Source organism: Triturus cristatus, chromosome 4_2 (assembly GCF_964204655.1).
Source record: "Triturus cristatus chromosome 4_2, aTriCri1.1, whole genome shotgun sequence".
Lineage (NCBI taxonomy): Eukaryota > Metazoa > Chordata > Amphibia > Caudata > Salamandridae > Triturus > Triturus cristatus.
Genome location: NC_140586.1, coordinates 119,501,217 through 119,520,211, shown reverse-complemented (window position 1 = coordinate 119,520,211; position 18,995 = coordinate 119,501,217). Strand labels below are relative to the sequence as shown.

Here is an 18,995-nt window from a genome sequence, read left to right as displayed (position 1 = left end):
TCAAGCTGCTTAAAAAAAATCCTCCGCTTCTCCATTCAATTTACCACATCAAACTATTTATGGCCATTATGCTCATATGATTGAACTACTGCGACCTTGTCTCTGCAGGTCCCTCGTCTCTGCAGGGACCCCCACCAAAAGCGTATTTGGAAACTCTAAAGGGCAAAAAAACAAAGGAGCATCTTCAGCGCAGGAAATGGGTCGATGCTTCGGTACCTCTGAATGCCCTCCATTGGCTTCTGCTGCAACAGAGAATTGATTTTAAAGTCCAGTGCACACTGCATAAAATGATAATATCCTGAGAAGCTGCCTATGCAATACTTTGTCTCATCCATGGATCTACATCCCGTTATTCAGCCTTCGTCCACCACCACACAGTAAGATGGAAGGAACTCGATAAAAAAAGAATGAAAGCCTAGAGAGTGTAAATATGAGTTCAAATGGAGCACTCCCTCAAAATGCAAAAAAATGACTAATGATTCTGAAAGAATAGACGATTGTTGCTCTTCAGGAATATAGCAATTAGAAAATGTGATCGCCGACAAGCTGCTCTAAGCTTTCACACTAAACATGATAAACAGGCCGATCACAACCACTGTGGAATCCAAAATGACTCATTGAGTGACAGCTTCTTCCTCTGAGCTCCAATTCCATGACTTGTGAGCAACATCCCTTCAGAGTTTGAAATGAAGTGCCTATGCGTTAGATCCAAAGCCATCCACATGGGAGCACTTTAGACAAGGAACACTCAAATAAAGGCATCCTGAAGTAGCAAAGGCAATGTGTAGTTAAGGACATGAATAAATGTACATAATTTTGTAAACTGCCAGTCTAAGGAGGATAGTAAAGCTGTAGTAGAGACACTTTTTTTGCAAAAGTCACCACGGCTGAGGAGTTTATTATTTATTTATTTATTTATTTTATTTCTACTCTATAAAACACACAGGGCCTGATTCACAAAGGGGCTTACGATTGGTAAGGTTACGAATGCGGAGTCTCCGCATTCGTGGTGGAATGTCCACACTCGGGGCAGAATCCCTGCACTCTAGAGCTCAGTGTGGGGATTCCGCCCCGAGTGCGAAAACTCCACCAGGAGTGCTGAGACTCTGCACTTGAAAGTTTACGAATCATAAGTCTGTTTGATAATTAGGCCCACACTGTATACATTTCATCAACTTTAAATGTAAGCAGACCTTGACCAGAGAGAAAATAGATGACCTAGATTTATAGAACACTTACAGAGGTAAGTCTTAGGGGCTTTTCTGGAGTTCAAATAAGTTAGACAGTACAGGGATGAAACCATCCATCACTGTGCCCTTTAAATAAAGAGTAAATTTATACATTTCCACAATGGAGGAGAATCCAAAGTTGAAGGAATGCTTTTTTTAATGTGGGACAACTAACCTTCTGCTGGCATTTTGCCCCCATTTGAAGAATTTCAGATGCCTTTGACATAGCATTCAATTGTGTTCTATATTTTGAGGGTTCACTCCTTTGCAATAAAAAAATTAAAAAATTTAAGAAAAAAAAGAGAAACTTTTCTTTCTTTTCTCTTATTGTTAAGACCTCTTATTAGTGCTTACACATAATGCTGGCACCCATTAGTATTAAGAGATATTGCCTTTCTTAGGATCCCTAATGTGTCCATATTGCTACTGCTTATCATTTTAACTTATTTTGACGTTCTATATAGATTGTTTTCTTCTGCTGTGTTTGCATCACCTAATGATACTGGAAACTTCACTGGTGATGATTCTCTAGATTCATTTTCATTTGGTTTTATTTCCATTTTTTTTACAGCTTCAAGAACTGCATCCCAAGATCATTCTGCAAGCAAATTCAACAGAACAACTACCTGACCAAGTACCGCATGAAGAGTGTCTTCAAGAAATTTGTTCGACGGTTTCACTTGCACACGGTCAGCCCTGGGAAGCTGAGCGAGCAGAACGTCATGTACAAATATCTGTCCACCTTGGAGAACTTGGCACCGCGCTTTGGAAGGGAGGTCTTCCGGGTCAGCTCCCTGGAATTCCAGGCAGAGAGCGAGAAAGGAAACATGTATGTGAATGGAGGGCATGCTCTGGTCGAAGAAAGACTGACATTGTCGAAGGAAGAGGCGACCATGCATGAAGTCATGGTTACTGGTACAGAGGGCATCCAGTGGAGAATCATGCAGCAAGAGGTAAAAGCTTCTGAGACAAACACAAGTATTAGTGGAGCAAACGGATTTTGTGTATGCCCTGTCTGTGGTCCTTTTGGCCCACAACTCTGTTATTTTTTAATTCTTCTTGGTCAAAGAAATTTAAGTACCATTCATGAATCTTCTAAAATGTTGTCACACGTATGCAATCGTAGAACAGTTTTTCAACATAAAGAAACACATGTCAAACAATAAACAAACAATGCCTCTCTTAGCGCAGGATTTTTATAATCTTTTAGATCTTACGAAAATTGTCGCAACCGTCAAAAAAATTATCAATATGGAAATGACTGAAAAAAGTACATGGCGATGCATGATACTTGAGCATTAATACTTTTGTCCTTTTTCAAAGGGAAAACACGAAAGAAAACTGTTCCCGTAAGGCAAAACATCATAAATACTGTGCTGTCACTTTAAGGTAGTCTGGAGCTACTACAACATCAGCATGTGTAACAGTTGCCTTTTCCTTTCTTTTCTTTGCTGAGTGATGATTCTCTGAGCACTTGAACCCTTCCTTTCAGCCTCATGTTTTGTATCAGAAGAGGTTTTGTGGAGCAACGAAAAACTTGCCTCAAAGTGTTCAGTGAATGGCTTTGTTATGAATACATTTTTTCCTGGTGCTAGGGTTTCTTTTGTTTTATTTTGCCCTTCACATTTTCTCTCCAGCAATTTTTCTCAGTCTCCAGAGGCAATGTTTCTGTTAAAACTTTCCTCTCTGGATTAGAACCTTGTAGGGATAATGTTGATCTGGTGGTCGTTTCTTTTGGGGATTTTATTTTTCGTTTGGGAAGACCTTCTCTCTTGGGTGGATCAAAGTGTGGCAAATTCAGTGCTGAACAATTACTGGCCTTTTACTTCTGTGTTCCGTGTGACATTACTTGTCTGGAAGGGGGCCTGTCACAGCTCAGTGGCTGAAGGGCCTTCCTCTGCAGAGTTTTTCCTACCTTCTACAATTTAACACCCCACAATGGTCCCTCATAGTTTCAATGCAAATATCTTCCTGGCCTCGTTGTGGAGTTGACGCTTAAGGTTCCTTTACACATATTGAAGTGCCTCGATTTTTTTAGTACACTCTGACTAGGGCTCCATTGTAGGTGCCTACAGTCATGTACAAAGCTCACACGGGATTCTGACTCTTAAGGTTGAGAAGATCCGTAGTTAGAAGCCCTTGGCAGTATCTCGGCGATGTAGAATGTTCTGTCCCTTAGCTTCCACCCTTAGTGGTATCTCAGAGTGCAACTGTGTATCCACTCTCCTGGATTGGCTTTGATGGTCTACATGCAGCCAGAGGTAAGATCTCATTTGCCTTGTAAACCAGATTGTTGCTGACACTGACAAGATGGTAGTTGGATTGATGCCTATATCCATTCATCTTCTGGCACTATCTGAGGCCAACACTCTGTTTTTGCCATCTACAAATGGAAAGGTGTAGATTTATGTACTTATTTATGTCTTGCGGTATAGCCTTGTACATGCAGTTTGTACCTTTTCGGAGTTGTTGCAACAGAATTCCTAGATTGTGATTGCATACTTCATATGTTTCACTCTCTTTAAGAATACTTTATTTTTCCTTGTTGAAAATCTTCCTCAAACTCCTCTTTCGCTCTAAGGGTAATGCCTTCTGGGTTTCTTCCTATTACATGACTTTTCGTTTCTCTGGTTGGAAAATTAAGACTATGCATGAATACAAGGTCTCATCAGGGGATTTGTCAGACCTTCTTCTGCTCTTCACCTTACTCATGAGCACTGCTTATGGGGGGATCAATGGTTTCCTGTGAGGAAATACATGTCTATGTACTGTTATACTCTAGACCTAGCATAACTTTGCCTTGGGTTACTTAAGTTTAATGCCTTAACGCTTCTTTTTTGCTTCTTACACATACTTTTTACCACAGCCTAGCACCTTTACCCTGTTCCTTCTACAGAACAAGGGGTTTGTGACTGCTGTCCTCGAAGTTATGTTTGGTTATAAGATTTAGTTTGTGGACAAGTGACTGGAGAAGTATACTTTGTAATATTTCATAGGAGGAGAGTAAACATGGTCATTATACCTCATTCTCAATTCATACATCTATTCCTGTGAAATACATAAAGAGGGACACCTATATACTTAATTGGAACTGCCCCTACCTTATTCTCAGGTAAACCAATCGTTTACCACCTGAAAAAATGTTTTGTTTTTACCCAGTTAATTCTAGATCGCCATTCCCTGCAGGTGGGGTCATGAACGAACCTCACTGTGTCACCCCACTGTGCAATGCATACATTCATTCCTTGGCACAGGTCACAGACAGAAGTTTACCAACTCTAGTTTCAAATGTTTACAAACTATACACAGTTAAATCTGCATCTGTGAAGGGAAAAATCTCGCTAATGCCACGTCTGTGTGAAAAACCTGTTGTTTTTGCAGCATGAAACTTTTCAGGATTCACATGTTGTGCATTACTCAGCTTGCAGTCTTTTTTTCTCTCTCTTTTTTCCCCTCCCTTTTTGATGGGCTTTGTCTGTTGCCACCATTTTGTGCCTTGTCCCTCTTTCTTATTATGTCAGACACCCACCCCGGAAGCCCCTGTGCGTGGTCGCCATCTTCAGATTCTTTTATTCACCGTTGGCTTGAAGAAGCTACTGCTGAAGGCACTCTAAACGCTGAAAGAAGTAAAAGGAAAAGCGCCAGATCGTCATAGAAAATTCGAAGCATTAGCCTACAATCACCACTGTGGCACAAAGAAGAGTAGGATAACTGATATCCACTAGGGTTCCATCGAAAAGCAACAAAAAAGTAGGTGGAGCATGTGGTTGATGTGGAGGATGTCGGAGAATGTACAGCCAAGTGGTACCCTGCACTGTAGAATATTGAAAACTCACCCTTTAGGGTCTGCTCAGAGTGCCACCACAAGTTTGCACAAAGTGACAAGCACCAGGTGTGCAACCTCTGTTTACTGAGGGACCACAATACTGAGGGCTGCAAAGCATGCGCCGGGTTCAGGTCAGACGCTGAGAGCCAGGTAGAAACGAAAACAGGCACATTATGCCATGCAAGCACTGAAGGACAGCTTATCGCTAAGAGACCTTAGTCTGTCAAGCGAGGAAGAAAATAACATCTTTGAGGGAGCTAAAGGAGAGGGTTCAGACCCGAAAGAGTGGTCATCAACATCGACCGAGAACACCGGAAATGGAAGGAGAAGTGTGAGCAGGTAATGCAGAATAACCAAGCAAGCGAAGAAGGCTGCTACACAATGACACTTGGCAAGCACCAACACCCTACTCAACGGGTACTCTTGGGTACTCTCGCTAGCACTGGGAAGAAGTGGTAGAGCTGCTAAAACACTAGCTATAGCAGTACCATAAAAGAGCAATGGAAAAGGAACTTACAAAAGTTCAACCCCATCACCTTGGTAAACCGATGCAACTCCGCCATGACCCACATGACTGATGTACAAGACCTCACAACCTTCTACAATTCCACTTTACTCGAAATCCTGGACTTTACAGCGCCTCTCCAAGAAAAAAACGTCTCCTCCAAAGTTTCCAAACCTTGGTTCAATGAGACCCTGAACTCGAAGCGACGCCATCTAAGAGATGCAGAGTGTCTATAGAAATCTGCTCCTACCACTGATAACGTTGATCACCTTAGAAGATTAAGGAACTCATACAATAGGAAGATTATTAAGGCAAAGGCAGACTTTTTCAGAACCCAGCTGAGCCAAGCTATCAACCGACCAAAAAAACGCTTTGAAATCGTCAAGCAACAATCATGCAATACGACTAACTCTAGGGAACTAAATGTCCTGGCCACACCTACCTGTGATGTGCTTGCCAATTTCTTCCACAAAAAGACTAAGACCATCGAACTAGACATCCAATCCAAAAAGGCGCTCCCACAACCTATGGCCCAAGATACTAATTTTGGCGCTCTACTCAAAGGCCATTTTAATACTCCTGGGGAAGTCACAAAAAATGATGCCTCATGGCACACCTTCTCGCCAATCTCTCAACAAATAATCGATAACACTCTTCAAGTAATCAACCCCTCCAATCATTTCTCTGACACCTTGCCTCCTGCCCTGTTCAAAATGTTAAAAACATCTATCCTACAGCTATGGGAAAAAGTTGTAATCGCCTCCCTGAGACAAGGTGCCATTCCGGACTGTCTTAAAATAGGGCAGGTCACACCTATACTAAAAAAAGCAGATGCCACCCCATCTGATCTCAACAACTACCGCCCTATATCCAACATCCCCACGTTGGCAAAACTGTTGGAGAAATGTGTACAAATTCAGTTATGCAACCATATTGAGAATTGCAACCTCTTAGACAGTCACCAATCCGGCTTCCGCCAAGGTCACAGCACAGAATCTGCACTCACACACATTATGGACGACATACTAAAAATGCTTGACCGCAGCGAGTCATGCCTAATGATACTTCTTGACCTGTTCTCCGCCTTCGATACGCTCAAGCATGACAACCTTTTGTCCCTATTGGAACGAAGGATGGGCCTCTCTGGCACAGTGTTGCAATGGTTCTCCTCCTTCTTAAATAACAAAACACAAAGAATCAAGATGAAGAATTCACTCTCACAACCCTCTGTGGTCACCGTGGGTGTCCCTCAGGGATCAGCCCTATCACCCATTCTTTTCAATCTCCTAATGGAGCCTTTGGCGAACGCACTGAAATCAGCGAACATTCTATATTACCTGTACGCGGACGACACCCAGCTGTATCTGAAAATCTCCACCCCAGAAGACTTGATTGCCCTCAACACTATTCTACTGAACACGCAAAGCTGGCTCACTAACAACCACCTCATGCAAAACAGAATTCATTCTCATCTCGTCACCGAATCACACATCTAAGTTAGACCTATGGTTAAAGCACCTAACCTCCTATGACTGTGTTCCCCTCATCATTGACTCAGCAAAATCCCTTGGAATCACCATAGACAAACATCTGCACATGCAGTCGCACATCTCTAATGCCACCAAGGGTGCTAATCACAAGCTGAGTATACTAAGGAAACTCAAACCCTTCCTCCCTCAAGCTGATCTAAAAATGGCAGTGCAAGACCTAGTGCTGCCAAAATTAGACTACGGAAGCACCACAAGCTGGCTCCGCTGAGGGCATCACTTAATGCTGCGGCTAGACTGGTATCAGAAACCAAAAGAAATAGTCCCACCTCTCCGACCCTGAAAGCCCTGAACTGGCTGCCTTACGAGGCAAGAATACACCTAAAAGTGGCATGCAGGACCCACAAAGCAATACATAACAATACACCCAGTTACTTGGCTCTTCAGCTAGAAAGGTCGGGAGGTTGCAGACAACTTCGAAGTGCGAGTACTTTCCTTCTGAAACCTCAATCCTTTCATAAGAAGAGAACTGGCTGCAGAGCTTTCTCAGGGATTGCACCAAAGATTTGGAACTCCTTACCTCCAGTGGTGCGTGGAATCTCTTCCTTTACCGCATTAAAAAAAGAAGTGAAAATACAAATGAACAAATTCACGTCCTAAGTCTTAATTCTAGGCTGACACCGAGTCACCTATAAGATCCGCATATCATGGCCTATCTCCGGTGGAATGTTCGAGACTATTATATGTAAGATTAATACCACAGCCCTTAATGCTCAATAACTGTATGTATTGTAAAGCTTAGTTGGCCTCGGGTCCCCTTTATTATCTAAATACTTTATACCCATTGCAAATCGAAGGAGTATATTATATGTTTGTTAGCACAATCTCCTAATGCTCAATAACTGTATATTGTGCAATGTCCTGCAGAATCCCGGTCCCCTATGTTTGTTATCCATATATTATATATCTGTCTTGTACGAAATGACACATTCGAATGTTTGTATACCACCTCATCCATTTATGTTTTTATACTGTATACTGTAAAGCGCTCTGATACCCTTGTGGGTCACGTTCGCGCTATATAAAACTTTATAAATAAATAAATAAATAAAGGTTGCTCTTAGAAGAAGGTAATATATATAGATACACATGCCTAAAATCAGCTCTAGACGCTGTGGGTACAGTGAGTAGGCAGCAGGTGTCGGAAACAACATTCAGGAGGCATGAATGGCTGAAGGTGTCGGGCTTTAAAAATGAAGTCCAGGGAAGCATCAGCAAGACATGTAATTCAAAGTGGAGCCACTCTTTGGCAGTGTGGTCTATTATGCTAAAGGGTAAGATGTAACAGTACACAAAATGAAACTCTGCTGCAACAAAAGGTAAAGGTCCATATAAAGTCACTCAAGCCCTACTGCCTAAATGAAATAGAAACTGTATCTCTGCATACTGTGGTGTTAGATTAGTAAGAGGATGTGGCAGGGCACATCCTGCCAAATATGTTCAATGGCAGTAGGGGGGTTTCAGTGTGCACACAGCCACACATACCCTATTAATTATTTTTTTTTTAAATAATAAATAAGTTGCAAGATTGATATCTACACGCTAAAGCAACAGTGGTTCATGATAGGAAGCCGTTAGAGCTAAAATATTAGGAATCCATGACAAACCATTGTAATTGACTTCACATAATATGCCAAATCCCCTCCAAGTCCACAAGGTATAAGAGTTTACCTTGCCATCTCGCCTCATATGGTGTCTTGTTACTAATCGTCTACACCTATATTTAAAAGACCATGATGAAAGTCTGTAAGACGCATCTATCATCTCCAGTAGTACTTTTTGCCATTCCAAAATCTTAATACTAGGTTTACTGACGCTGAACACTTCTCCAAGGCTTACCAAACACAGGACGCATCCAATTTTCAACTGTAGTGTGGCACATCTTTCAGGGGTTGCTTTGGTGATCTTGCGAAATACACAAGCCAAATATTTTCTTTAGCTGCAGTAAATAATTACTATAATTTGTTACAGTGGTTTAACTCTTTTTCTCTTGTCTTATTTTGTAGGTTAACCCATGTTTTCTTTTTTTTGAGACATAACTTACAATAATGATCTTTATTGGGTGCCGCTCGCAGGCTTGGGACTGCTGACAACTGTGGGCTCATCACGAGAAACGCCGCGCTGCCCTGGGGGCGATATCCACCGGACTAACAACATCAGAACGCGGGACTGCGAGGACCAGGCTGCTTGGCGGTGAGCGCAGCTGCATCCTCTTCCCGGCTCCTCCCCCAGAAGGTTCTTGACGCCTCGCGGCCCCCGCTTCACGGGTGCCGCTCGCAGGCTTGGGACTGCTGACAACTGTGGGCTCATCACGAGAAACGCCGCGCTGCCCTGGGGGCGATATCCACCGGACTAACAACATCAGAACGCGGGACTGCGAGGACCAGGCTGCTTGGCGGTGAGCGCAGCTGCATCCTCTTCCCGGCTCCTCCCCCAGAAGGTTCTTGACGCCTCGCGGCCCCCGCTTCACGGGTGCCGCTCGCAGGCTTGGGACTGCTGACAACTGTGGGCTCATCACGAGAAACGCCGCGCTGCCCTGGGGGCGATATCCACCGGACTAACAACATCAGAACGCGGGACTGCGAGGACCAGGCTGCTTGGCGGTGAGCGCAGCTGCATCCTCTTCCCGGCTCCTCCCCCAGAAGGTTCTTGACGCCTCGCGGCCCCCGCTTCACGGATGCCGCTCGCAGGCTTGGGACTGCTGACAACTGTGGGCTCATCACGAGAAACGCCGCGCTGCCCTGGGGGCGATATCCACCGGACTAACAACATCAGAACGCGGGACTGCGAGGACCAGGCTGCTTGGCGGTGAGCGCAGCTGCATCCTCTTCCCGGCTCCTCCCCCACGCCCCTTTGTCCTCATCTTGCACTTTTCCTACCGCGCGCAAGCGGGACGCGCGCGGGATTAAGCCCGGGGCGAAGACCGGGCTAAGAGCGGGCCGTTTGAGGCCGTTCGAGACTGGAGACACTGGGCTGGGCCAACCCCCTACATCTTAGTAAGCGTATTTGACTGTGACCTTCTTATCGATATTGGTGGGAATAATGTCTAGGAATAAAAATGCCGCCGCTGGTACATCTATGGCAGGGACCCTGGACAATTTTATTGTTAGAGCTGCTAACATTTTAGAACGAGAGATAGACCTTACTGAGCGACGTTTATCGCTTGAACCCTTTACAACCAAACGCTCATCTCTAGGGAAAATCGCCTCATCTGCTACACCAGGGATAACCACTACTAACTCTATACCAACTGAATGTCTGTCTAGTGAAACTGAAAGTGTAGATCTTAGTACGGATTTAACTATTGACAGCAACAAGCGCAGAGATATTATAAGGTCTACTACACCTATAACTACCATAGCAGTTGCTGCTAACAATTTAACTGAAGGTGTTTCTACTCGCGCACAATTACATGCAATAACCGAGGCTACCTCACTTTCCTCCTCCTCCCCCTTAAATTTAGGAGCAAAACCGAAATTCAAGGCTGCTCCGCAAGCAAAAGGGGGGAGACAACCAAGAGGGTCAAAAAAAAATAAAAATAAAACAATTGCGTCTAACATTACCCTGGGCGCTGCTGAATATCCTCTGAACGAAGTCACCACAGACCTGACCAGGCAACTAGATGTCGGGTTTCAGTCTAAAATAATAGAAGTATTTGAAAATTCAACCCGCCTGATCCTGGATAGACTTTCCAAGATTGAGGAGCGACTACAGAAGTTAGAAAAGACCGCCTCTGCTAACTTAGAACATAATCAATGTCTGAGGACAGACCTACTTAGGGAGCTTCATGAACACCCTCTTCTTGCCAAAACTGCCAGCAACCCAAAAGAGAAAACTCCTCCCTCTATGGTTTTGCCGTTAATCGACAAGCACTTGGGACTATCAGGGGATAACTGTGCAAACACAGCCCGCATTGAAAATACCACGACTAGTAGTGGCCTTCAAAACTCTTATGCAGGAGTAAAGCCCCAGCAGAATCCATCGGGAGTTAATAAAAGAACCAATAATCTTATTCCACAAGATAGTAATGAAGTAGTAAATGAAACTGCTTCTGTCCAAGATGTTGTTCCCAAATTACCTACCTTAGACCTTCCCCCAGAATCCTCACCCTACGTCATTATACTGGCGGGAGTACCTGGCCTGCAGGGAAAAACCAATGAGTCTTATTTAGAATTGAGGAACAAAACTATCTATTGGCTTAATTTCAACCGACCCCTCCCTCCTAACATTCATACTAAAATCCTATTTGTACGGAGAGTTAGCTGGGTCGGTAGAAGGAATAAAGACATACCGGGAGACTGTATAATTGTTAATTTTAAGGACACTCAGGCCGTAAAATATTTCCAGCACGTACAATCTTCTGACCCTAACACAAACATCATTCCACTACCTCTCGATTACTTTTATCCTCATCATTCAGCAAACAAGCAGTGGGAACTAGTAGGGAGGGCAAAAATACACACCAACCAGGCAAGAGGTATGTTGCCTATACCCAGACAAGGCTGGTTGGAGACCATTCCACTGTCAAACAGATATAGCAGTCTGGATATGGTCGACTGACTACCCCCGAATTACAATGTCATCGAATTCGCGGGGGAAGTCACAGTGGGTGATAAGCCAACCTCACCGACAGACCCACGGCCCGTAAAATCGTCAACTTCCCCAGAGATCAACTTAGGAATTATCCCTATTAATACTGAGGACAATGAGAAAACTGACCATCTCACACTGCCGAGCAGCGGATCCTCCAAATCTGTTGCTCCTGGTGTAACCCCTATAGTGATCTCATCCTTAGAGGGCGACACATGCCATTCTATTAGATTTTTATCCTGGAATGTTGCAGGGCTGTCCTCCAGGTTAGGCGACTTAAATTGTGCTTCCTTTATTAAACGGTTTTCGATTGTCTGCCTCCAGGAATGTTGGACGGTTGAGCCCATTCACATGAATGGTTATCGTACTTACCACACGCCAGCTGTACACACCCTGAGAGGGAGAAATAAAGGAGGCCTTTGTATTCTCCAGTATTTGGGGTGTCTTTCATAGATTCACATGCTTGAATATTCCCCGTCGTCGAAGTGGGAGTCCCACGGTATATATAAAAAGCAATAAGTATCATGTATATATACATATACACATACCTAACCACATAAGAGTATATACATACCCAAATAAACATATATATATAGTTCAAATAACATATCAAGTTAAAAATACCATAGGATAGCATTGAGACATAGGAAAGCATAGAGAAAAAGAATCACTTTGCTAACATATCACTGTCACTTTATAGTCCAAACTCCAGCCAATCAGGCGCTAGCACCCTCTAGAACCTTCTCCTCAGAGGCTCAGGCCCTCAGATTTTCTACCGCACGTCGTGTGAAGGGAGTCTCCCTGAGCTCTGCTCAGTTCTTCATCTGGTTTGAGGTTTTTTATCTCTCATCGTGTCTGCAAGTAAGAAATCTCTTTTCCGTCCTTGTTCATCTTGCGGAAAGTCAAGACTTTTCTCTGAGGATCCCCATGAGAAATGTATTTATTGTCTGTATCCTGATCATAAGGTGGCTAATTGTAAGATCTGCAGAACTTTCTCTCACAAAACTTTGAAAGATAGAGAAGGTCGCCTTTTAATATGGCTTCAAAAACTAAAGGACACAGACAACCCACTTTCTGAGGTGGAAAGTGTAGCCTCTGTCAAAACAGGAGTCTCCTCAAAGCGTGGAAGTGTCCAGGACTTGCCATCTCCTTTTCTGAAAAAGAAGAGACTTCACCTTGAGGAAGTGTCTACAGGCAAAGTCTCTGTCTCCACGTCTGCGCCCCCGAGACGTAGCTCTCAGGCGTCTGTGACTCCGTCAGCACATGTTTCCAGTCAGAAACTTTCAAAACCGTCGACGGGCCCGTCGACGGCCCCTCCGTCGACGAGATCGGCTACTTCATCAGCCTCGTCGACGACGGTGACGACGGTATCGAGTAGATATCCTTCGTCGACGACACTGACTTCGTCGACGTCTTCTCCGTCGACGATAGTATGTGTGTCTCTTAGAACTGTCTCGTCGACGATACCACTCACTTCTTCGTCGACGACTGGGAAGCTGGCGCTTCCGTCGACGTCCACAACTTCGTCGACGATGGGTAAAAAGAAGAAGAGGAAATCTTCCTCGTCGACGACAGCCTCGTCGACGACAGCCACACCGTCGACGACAGCCGCACCGTCGACGACAGCCATTCCGTCGACGGCAGCCACCCCGTCGACGGCAGCCACCCCGTCGACGACAGTCCCGTCGACGGCAACAACCTCGTCGACGGCAGCTCCGTCGACGATTGCTTCGTCGACGGTCGCCTCGACGACGGTAGGGTCAAATTTTGCGACAATGCCATTGGTGCCAATGTCAACACCAGCACCGGGGTCTGTGGACAGCTCCTTAATGCTTCGTCGTAAGGCCATGCTAGACCCAGTTATGTTACCACCTGGACCACGGCCACCTCGTCAACTATTTCCCTCAGGGGATGAGGACGATTCGGATGAAGGCGATCAGTCTCTTTTTCGGGATGCTCATAGTCCTTCGGAGCTCCATATAAAATGCCAAGAGTCTGAGGAGGATGAATTTTATGAACAGGAAGAAGAGCAAAATACCTCTGCTCCGGTTCCTATGATGCAGCTTCCTGTGCAGCTTGTTTCCAACCTCCAGTATATGTTGGAAGACTATAATCGTCGTTTTCCAGCATCCCCTCAAAATACTCCACGTGAAGCGCCATCTGAGGTTCCACCTCCTATATTGCCAACGATACCCACGCCCTCCACACCTGCACTGCCTTTCAATGCAGAGGATGATAATATGGACAATCCGGATACGGAAGAGGGCGAGCTCCCAGAGGACGACACTATGGCGGACTGGGATGATTACCAAATCAATTCGCCCGCATCACCGCCAAGGTCACCAGTCAACTCGCCACCTGTCGACATAACAGGGTTCCATCAGCTGATGGAGAGAGCAGCACAACGCTTTCACCTTCCCATGGTGGTTAGGGAAGAGGACTGTTTCTTATATGACTTCAAGTCCCAGCCTCAGAAACAAGTACGAGCTGTGCCAATCATAGACTTCATATGGAATGAAGGCCTAAAATTAATGAAAACACCTAATTCTATTCCGGCGGTGCTCCCACGCCTGGAGAAAAAATATAAAGCTCCGGATTCTTCCCCAGCCTGCTTGGTGTCTCAACCTAAGCCGGACTCAGTGATCACACAAGCGGCACAGCGCCGCTCCAAGAATCCATCATCTCCAATGTCGGCGCCTCCGGACCGCGACGGCCGTCGCCTGGATGCTATAGGCAAGAAGTTTTCAACCATGGCGTCAACAACGGTCCGGGCTGCGAATTCCTTGGCTATCCTCGGCCGTTATGATAGACAGATGTGGTCGGACATGGCTGCATTGGTCAAACTTATACCGGAGGATTCAAGAGCGGAAGCTCAGAAAATCCTGCAAGAGGGAGAAAGGACGTCATCCGAGATCATTGACTGCTCTGTTGACATCGCATCCACCGGTTTTCGCCAATTGGCGGGAGCAGCCGTCCTAAGAAGACAGGGCTGGCTTCGGTCAACCTCTTTTCGGCAAGAGGTCCAGGCTAAGATTTTGGACATGCCATATGACGGGGAGTCATTATTCGGCCAGCATGTAGAAGATGCCTTGCAAACCATTAAAAAGGATACGGATACGGCTCGTTCCCTCGGCACTCTACAGTTTAAGAAGCAGCCCTTTCGAGGTGCGCGCGGCCGCGGCACCTCCTCATCATCATCCTTTCGTGGCTCCTCGTCCCAATACCGCTCGTACAATCAGGGGCAACAGCGGTACTATTCACAACCGCAGCAGTCCTACAGACAGCAAACTAGCAAGTCATACAGAGGAAAGTCGAATTACAGAGGAAATTCAACCAAGAAGCAGTGACTCTGTACGGAAAGAACTTCCTTTTCCCAGTTGTCCTCTAGTTCTTGTTGGAGGAAAAATCTCCCAGTTCTTTTCAACCTGGTCCTTGATCACTTCGGACCGCTGGGTCCTGGATATAATTTCAAGGGGCCACGCCCTAGAGTTTGTGAAGGTTCCTCCACGCACACCTCCATCCGGGCCACCACCCGCCCATCTCAGAGAACTTTTCAAACAAATCCAAATAATGTTAAACAAGGGTGCCATCGAAGTGGTTCCGAAATATCAAAGAGGGTTGGGATTCTATTCCCGTTTTTTCCTCATACTAAAGAAATCAGGGGAATGGCGTCCGATCCTCGATCTCAGATTGCTCAACAAATTTCTCAAGACTCAGTCCTTTCGGATGCTCACATTGAAGGACATCCTCCAATTCTTTTCTCAGGAGGATTACATGACAACGATCGATCTGCAGGACGCATATTTCCATGTGCCCATTCTACCACGCCACAGAAAATACCTACGGTTTCGAGTGGGCCATAGGGACTACCAATTCAAAGTCCTACCCTTCGGACTCTGCTCAGCCCCGCGGGTCTTTACAAAATTCCTAGCCCCGGTGGTGGCTCACTTATGACAAGAGGGTATTCAGATATACCCCTACCTGGACGATTGCCTCATCAAAGCTCAATCCTCTCACCAGGCGGCCCTCGATACCCAGCGCTGTCTCGATCTGTTTCAGTCCCTGGGGTTGTCGATCAATGTACAAAAATCTCAACTCACGCCGACTACGTGCAAGACTTTTCTCGGCGCTTGTATCAATACGAGCACAACCATGGCCTTCGCTTCAGCAGAACGTCAGGAACGGATTCAACAGCTTGCGAGCTCCATCGCAGCAAAGCAGTCAGTTTCAGTCCGCATATTAAAATCCTTTCTGGGAATGGCGTCCTCATGCATCGCTTTGATCCCTCTCTGCAGACTAAAAAGTCGCATCATCCAAGAGGAGTTAGACAAGCAGTGGCGCCAGGTTTCCGGTTCCTTCAACGATCAGGTCGTGGTGTCACCCCGCATGGCTCAAGCGCTGCATTGGTGGACTTGTCCTGCCAACATCGCAGCAGGAACATCCTTTCTGTCGTCAACCCCAGAACTCGTCCTTACCACGGACGCATCCATGGAGGGTTGGGGCGCACATTTTCAAGATCTATCCGTCAAGGGCCTATGGTCAGCGGCTCAGCGTTGCTGGCACATCAACAGACTGGAACTGATGGCCATTTTCTTGGCGTTGAAATCCTTCCGCCTGCAATTCCAAGGGAAGTCAGTCCTCATTCAGACGGACAACACCACGTGCATGCACTACCTGAACAAACAGGGCGGGACAAGATCTCCACTGCTCTCCCGTCTGGCGCAGAGGATTTGGAGTTGGGCCATACTCCATCAGATGACGTTACAAGCAATTCATCTGCCCGGCATTTCCAATACTCTGGCGGATGCACTCAGTCGGTCAGCATCATCAACCCACGAGTGGGAGTTACATCAACCGACGCTGGAATTCGTCTTCAACCTTTGGGGTCACCCCACAATCGACCTCTTCGCAACCCCGCAGAATGCAAAATGCCAGTCCTACGCAAGCTGGTTTCCCCACGAAGGGTCGTGCGGAAATGCCCTTTCGATCAATTGGTACGGGATATTTGCGTACGCTTTTCCGCCGATTCCGTTGATTCCACGAGTGCTGCGGAAGATGAGACAACAACCGTGCCATGTACTTCTAATAGCTCCACGGTGGCCTCGGCAGGCATGGTTTTCGGAGTTGCTTCTCCTATCCCAACGCGAGCCCATCCTTCTCCACCTGAAGCCGGATCTGCTCACAATGAACGATGGTCGGATATGCCATCCGAATCCCAGATCTCTCAGCTTGTCGGCTTGGAACCTGAGCACCTTGAATTTGCTCATTTGAACATTCCTCCAGCCTGCAGGGAGGTGTTAGCTAAGGCAAGAGCTCCATCCACAGTGAAAACGTATAAGCTCAAATGGAAGCGTTTTTGTCATTGGTGTGCTTCTGCCCACATTCATCCTGTGCACGCTCCTCCAGAACACATTCTGCCGTTCTTCCTACAACTAGCGCAGTCTGGATTATCGCACTCTACCTTAAAGGTCTTTCTAGCGGCAATATCTCGCTTCCGACAAGATGGCTCGTCCTCTCTCTATTCATCCAGAGTCATACAACAATTTTTCAAGGGTCTCTTCCGCATGTTCCCGCCCATTCGGCGTCCTCCACCCACGTGGCGCCTGAACATCGTGCTGGCTCAGCTTATGAAGGCGCCCTTCGAACCTATCCACTCAGCGGATGTCAAATTTTTAACTTGGAAAGTGGCCCTCCTCCTTGCTCTGACCTCTTCCCGCAGAGTCAGTGACATTCACGCTTTTACAATAAAGCCTCCGTTCCTTCAATTCAGATCGGATTGTGTCATCCTCCGCACTAATCCGGTTTTTATACCTAAAGTGCCATCCGATTTCCATCTTAACGAACCAGTGCTCTTAAAGACTTTTTTCCCGCATCCACAAACCCCGGCGGAGCAAAGCTTACACTCTCTGGACTTGAAGAGATGTCTAAAATTCTACATTAGCAGGACTCAATCCTTTCGCAAATCTGACCAGTTGTTTGTGGCCTACGGGCGTGCTTGCAAAGGACAATCTGTCACCAAACCTACTATTGCCCGTTGGGTTTCATCAGCAATCTCTTTTTGCCATCAAAAGGCTGGTAAGCCTCTGTCTTCGGGAGTGAGAGCCCATTCAACGAGGGCTATGTCATCTTCCACTGCCCTGTTCGCTGGTGTGCCCATCCATCAAATATGCCGGGCAGCTACGTGGTCCAGCAGGCACACGTTTACGAAGCACTACTGTCTGGAATCCATTAACGAAGCAGACACGGCTGTGGGACAGGCAGTTCTACGAAATCTGTTTAAATAAGGTGAGCCTCTGCTACTTCCCTCCTCCTGGGGTATTATTATTATTATTGCGCTTTAAATACATTGTTTGTATTACATGCAATATCAATACGGCTTGGTCAGCCGAATACTGTTTACTGCTTGCTATTCTATTCAAGCATGTGAATCTATGAAAGACACCCCAAATACTGGAGAAGAACAAATGTTACTTACCTGTAAACTGTGGTTCTCCAGTATTGGTGTCTTTCATAGATTCACATGCGACCCACCCTCCTCCCCTCAGAGGCTCTCTTCTCCTCTTTCGGCTCTATGGTCACTCTCGTGCTCGAAAATCTGAGGGCCTGAGCCTCTGAGGAGAAGGTTCTAGAGGGTGCTAGCGCCTGATTGGCTGGAGTTTGGACTATAAAGTGACAGTGATATGTTAGCAAAGTGATTCTTTTTCTCTATGCTTTCCTATGTCTCAATGCTATCCTATGGTATTTTTAACTTGATATGTTATTTGAACTATATATATATGTTTATTTGGGTATGTATATACTCTTATGTGGTTAGGTATGTGTATATGTATATATACATGATACTTATTGCTTTTTATATATACCGTGGGACTCCCACTTCGACGACGGGGAATATTCAAGCATGTGAATCTATGAAAGACACCAATACTGGAGAACCACAGTTTACAGGTAAGTAACATTTGTTCTTTATGTCTCAAACTGCTTAAAGGAAATTAAGATTTCTTTTTTCTCCAACTCCATCTTCTACCAGATTTTGCATATAACACTGGGAGGCAATCAACACATTAATTTGATAAATTTCTATAATAACATACCGAAAGATGCTTGGGCCTCGACCTACAAAGAATTACTTGAGACCCTTAAAAATATAGACGAAAAAGAACGCATTGATAGCTGTGTGATTTGGATGGGCGATTTTAATTACTTCTTATGCCCATTGAGCGACCAAAACCTATGTGGACTGGGAGAGATGGATGGTGTTCCTGTGACACATTTCTCACATACATCTTTGGGAAAAC

At 45.6% G+C, this 18,995-nt stretch overlaps 1 protein-coding gene across 2 annotated transcripts in view; it reads left to right on the top strand.

Annotated features, from left to right (window-relative positions):
* Window positions 1–18,995, top strand: part of TYK2 (tyrosine kinase 2) — a 597,160-nt gene that overhangs the window by 235,682 nt on the left and 342,483 nt on the right. For both annotated transcript variants that reach the window (XM_085600754.1, XM_085600753.1), the window contains exon 8: window positions 1,801–2,182. In XM_085600754.1, the coding sequence (XP_085456880.1) occupies window positions 1,801–2,182 (382 nt within the window). The remainder of the gene's footprint in view (window positions 1–1,800; window positions 2,183–18,995) is intronic.